The sequence below is a fragment of the Pinus tabuliformis genome, chromosome 1_1 (genome assembly GCF_031772625.1).
Source record: "Pinus tabuliformis cultivar Carrire ecotype Pingquan chromosome 1_1, CPIR1, whole genome shotgun sequence".
NCBI classification, from domain to species: domain Eukaryota; kingdom Viridiplantae; phylum Streptophyta; class Pinopsida; order Pinales; family Pinaceae; genus Pinus; species Pinus tabuliformis.
In genome coordinates, this window is record NC_142297.1 from 478,157,491 (window position 1) to 478,161,766 (window position 4,276).

General features: G+C 36.1%; 1 protein-coding gene across 3 annotated transcripts; it reads left to right on the plus strand.

Moving 5' to 3' along the window:
* The first annotated feature begins 1,005 nt into the window (after positions 1-1,005).
* On the plus strand, positions 1,006-3,939 carry LOC149213816 (UPF0496 protein 4-like). Of its 3 annotated transcripts, none has more exons than XM_089390810.1 (2): positions 1,006-1,361; positions 2,496-3,939. In XM_089390810.1, the coding sequence occupies exon 2, from the start codon at positions 2,612-2,614 to the stop codon at positions 3,638-3,640; it is 1,029 nt and encodes a 342-aa protein (XP_089246936.1). In that variant the 5' UTR covers positions 1,006-1,361; positions 2,496-2,611; the 3' UTR covers positions 3,641-3,939. The 3 variants fall into 3 exon arrangements, with proteins under 3 accessions (XP_089246936.1, XP_089246935.1, XP_089246937.1); XM_089390809.1 differs by having other exon boundaries at positions 1,006-1,351; XM_089390811.1 differs by lacking the exon at positions 1,006-1,361 and adding an exon at positions 1,439-2,024.
* The last annotated feature ends 337 nt before the right edge of the window (positions 3,940-4,276 follow it).

Below are 4,276 nucleotides of genomic sequence, written 5' to 3' on the forward strand. Positions count from 1 at the left end.
ATCCCACCTGACAACAACACTCTCAATGTCATTTTGGAACCCCAATTCTCTCAGCGAATTAAAGAAGTCAACTAACTAGTTCAATTCTTTTTGTTGTAATCTTCAGGAGTTTGGTCAGACTCCGCATTTTATCGCCAAGGTACAGTGTATCCAACAATTTAGAGGATGAATTAATAACAAGGTTGGAGAGTCGTGTTTCCACAGTGCAGGAATGCCTTCCCCTACTGATCTTTCACCAGTATCAAGGTAACTTTGCAGTGAATTTTGTACCTTTTCTTGCAGTGATCATGGAGGTTAAGTATCGTGGCTTACAGGTACCATAAGATCTATGATACATAGAAGCATAGAGTCATTGGTATTTTTCTTGATATATTTTTGACGAGGTTTAACTCTCAGAATATATATGGTATATAATTGACTAATAAGCGCTTTTGGATTTGAATGTGCAACCTTTGCGAGATAAGTTTTTGACTAAATTTTTTTGACTTTGAACCTGTAATTTCTGAGATAAGTGTTTGACTAAATTTGTTTAAATTTGAACCTGTAATTTCCGAAGCTAAAACGCACATGAAATACATGTGTTTTACTACATATTCTTTTCAAGATATAATGAATGTTCGTAACTGTTAAACCAATTCAAACGTATTCGCATAGACATCCCAGAAAAACTAACCTTTAATTAAATTTGTGACAGCGGGGCTCTGTTAAAAAGAACTTGATCTTGAGACAGAATGAGCTTGATCTTTTGGATATAGAAACCCGAACAAGTCGTATTCGAAGTATAAATTCTATTCGTCACGTGAGAAGTCAACTAACCATAGCTCTCCATAGACCGACCACACAAAAAGTGGATGTCAGTGGATGCGAGCAGAACATAGTATTTAGAAAGTAGATGCCACTAAAACATAGTATTCAGAGTTCTTGCAAACTGAAACTCTAACAAGCTGCGTTGCAACTGTAAATTATTATTTACAACGAAGCCAAGTCAACCTTCCCTATATATTTCGTTGCAAGCGCATTTCGATAAGCATGGAATCTAGAGTTTACGTGTTGGCTATGCCTAATTAAGAATATTAGGTATCCAACCTTATATTAAAGATCCTACTATTTTTGGGAAGAGATGTTCATTCGACAGGAGCTTGGTGTGAAGGGAAGGAATATCTGCCGGCTTTAAAAGAATTTTTTTATTGTGTATTCCAGAGAATCCAGTCTCTTAAATATTGTCTTCTCGTGGCTTTGGAAAACCTGTGACAAAAAGCGCATCGGTCTGACAGAAATTCGACGGCGATTTCGAACCGTTTGGTGGCTGATTTGGCGAAACTCGGCAATTCCAGCGTTTAATCGATATTAGGTGGGTTCATGTAAGTAAGCTTGCCTTGGATTTTATCTTCGTGAGAATTATTTGCAAAACTTTAGTTTTCTAAGAATTTTTTTGCTTAGCTTTGAATTCAGACAAGTTCTGTGTAGCTTTCTTGGAATCATTTGTTCTTTTGAAACTCGAACGAATTCTTTGTTCAGTTTTAATGTTATTTGCTTGATATTTATTTCCGTGAAAAATTCTTTGCTTAATTTGGAAATTTCGAAGAATTCTTTGCTTCATTTCGAAATTTCGAAGAGCTCTTTGCTTGCTTTGGAAAATTTGAAGGAAACTTTGCTTAATATGCTTGCATTCGGCTCCAAGAAATCTAGCTTGACTTTTAATATAATTCTTTCGGCTCTAAGATTTTTTATTTTTTTTTCATCTTCTGCAAATCAAGGACTTAGTAGAGTTTTTCCAGCTAAATAAGCAATTGAATTCTCGTTTCCAACCTTATTTTGTCCAAAGACAGTAAAATCATCGAGTTTCGCTAGATATGCGGCAAGATCATCCTTTTTGCCTGAAATTTTACTAAATCAAAGTTTGAGATCTTCTTTATCGCTGCTATATTATACAGTGGGATTCTTTGAACGATCCGGTCTTATGGCCATTTTCTGGCTTGAGGCGTTTAAACGATTGTGTACGGCTTTAATTTTCGAGAAGTCAGGTTATGGCTTAACTTCTGAGAAGTCTTTTTTTGTAGAAGCCGTCAAGTCATGGTTTTTGACTACGAATTGTTTATCTAGAGAATTGAAGTGCTGTTTTGGAAATTTCGATTCTTACAATTCTATAGTTTATCGGACATTGAAATGATTTGTGTCTGATAAAATGAAATCCAACACGGGTTTCAATGATAGTTTCTAGCAGCGTTCTTGAAATTCATCCATTAAGGTTATGATTCAGTGATTCATGAAAATTTATTTGTTTTCCTGCAATTTCCATAAATTTAATGAAGTAGAGGCTGGATGGTGGTTTTTGAGTGCAATTCTGAAATGTTTTATTAACTATGTACCTCAAAAATTAATTTTAGCTGTGAAATTTGAAATTTTAAGGTCTTAATAAAATGTTTTGCCTTGGTAATGATGGCCTAGTGGCTAGGTGAAGTCTCTCTGATTATTTCTTCTGTTTTGCCGCGCAGATTTTCGAGTCTGAATTGTATGAAACAAATGAGAATCCTGTGTTCCGAAGAACACGCAGAGTGAGTGGTTAAAGTAGTAAAATCTGGGATTAATTGGTCAAATTTTGCATAACACAATGAAAGTTTTGGCATGCTTTAACGCCTTGGCTTCGAATGGTGGGAGATACCATGTTTCCTTGAATGAAGACCTCCAGGCCTTCAATGGAGCTTTAGCCAGAGGTCTCGAAAATCTAGACCGTTCAATGAGTGAGAATTTTATATCCTTTCAGTGGTTAAAAGAAGCCCTCAATCTCCTAAAAGCTATGCACGCTGGTGTCATTCTTCTGGTTGAGAAGCTCGATCTTCCTGTTTCTTTGAAAGGTGAAGAATGGCTGAATGATTATATGGATGAAACTCTGAAGTTACTTGACATTTGCAATGCGCTGAAGGTCGGGATATCAGGGTTGGAGCATTACCAGATGGTGGTAGAATTAGCCTTGATCAAGTTAAATGGTCTTGAAAAAGCGGTTCCTCTGAATTCTAGGGTATTGAATGATTTGGATGCCTGCAAGGAAGAGGCCGGGAGACTAAATGCCGACAAGCAGAAAATTATTGTGTCAAAGAAGTTGACAGATGGGAGGTTGAAATTTTGCTTGAATGAAAAGAACTTGCAGAGCAAGTTTGTGAAATGGAATGGCTTTTGGGGTGTGATGTTTGCAGTGAAGAATGTGACCTCGTTGATCTCTTGGTTTCTTATTTCTGGCTTAGTTTATCCTCTTCCTTTGGATCCAAATTCAAACTCTGACAAGGTGTCCTTCCAGTCTCAGTGGTCTACACCATTTCTTAACCTGTATCTGCGGTTTAATGAGGAGTTAGAGAAGAACCGCAAAGGAAATGGGAGCTCGAGTTTGCTCTTGCGCGAATTGGAGAGTCTTGAAACTATCACTACCGATTTAAGAGACAGAATTCAAGTGATTAGCAATGGCAACCATACTAGTACACCGGAAGATCTTGGGGAATTTCAGAAGAGCATTCAATTGTTGAAGAAAAAATCTTCTGCCTTCAAAGAAGATTTGGAAACTCTTGATTGGCTGGTAAGAAATTTGTTTGATGAGATTGGTCGGGGCAGGAACAAGCTGCTGCGGGTACTTGCTGATACTATGTAAGTAATTTTGGTATATTTACAGTTGTTATTGACACCAAAGGTCGCTCTGAATATCTGGCACCTGCATTAGAATTTCATTGTATTTTCGTTCATCTATATGTGTTTGTAATGTAAACAAATAATAGCCAATAACAACATTTCGGTGCTTTGTTGTGACGCTTTTCAAAGAACAATATCATATTCTTTAAGAATAAGATCATATTCTTTATGCTTCATGTCGTCAAAATTTTGTGTACAAACTTGCTATTTCCATTCCAGCTGATGGAGTTCAGAACTATCAATATATCTAATGACTTTTTTTTAATCAATATATCTAATGACTTTTTGTTTTCCAATATTTGTTGGTGGAAAGCCCATAGAGATCGGCAATGACGATGTATCTAATATTCTTTTCTATAGTTATTGTTTGAAGTCTTTTTCACTCACCAAAGTCTTTGGTTTCTCAGCTTTATATGGACAGAATATCGATTCGGAAGGAAATTGATTTTCCGTAAATTTGGTGAAAGTTCGCTTAACCAAAATAAATAACTACTTTACTTTATTATATAAATATTCGTGGAAGTTTGCTTAACCAAAAAAATTACTTTAAATAAAGTGCATAAATATTGGTGTTATGTTGGTGTCTCAATGCGAATGG

What these genes read in the sequence shown, in the direction of transcription:
- LOC149213816 (XM_089390810.1), top strand. Translation starts at nt 2,612, where the DNA reads ATGAAAGTTTTGGCATGCTTTAACGCCTTGGCTTCGAATGGTGGGAGA.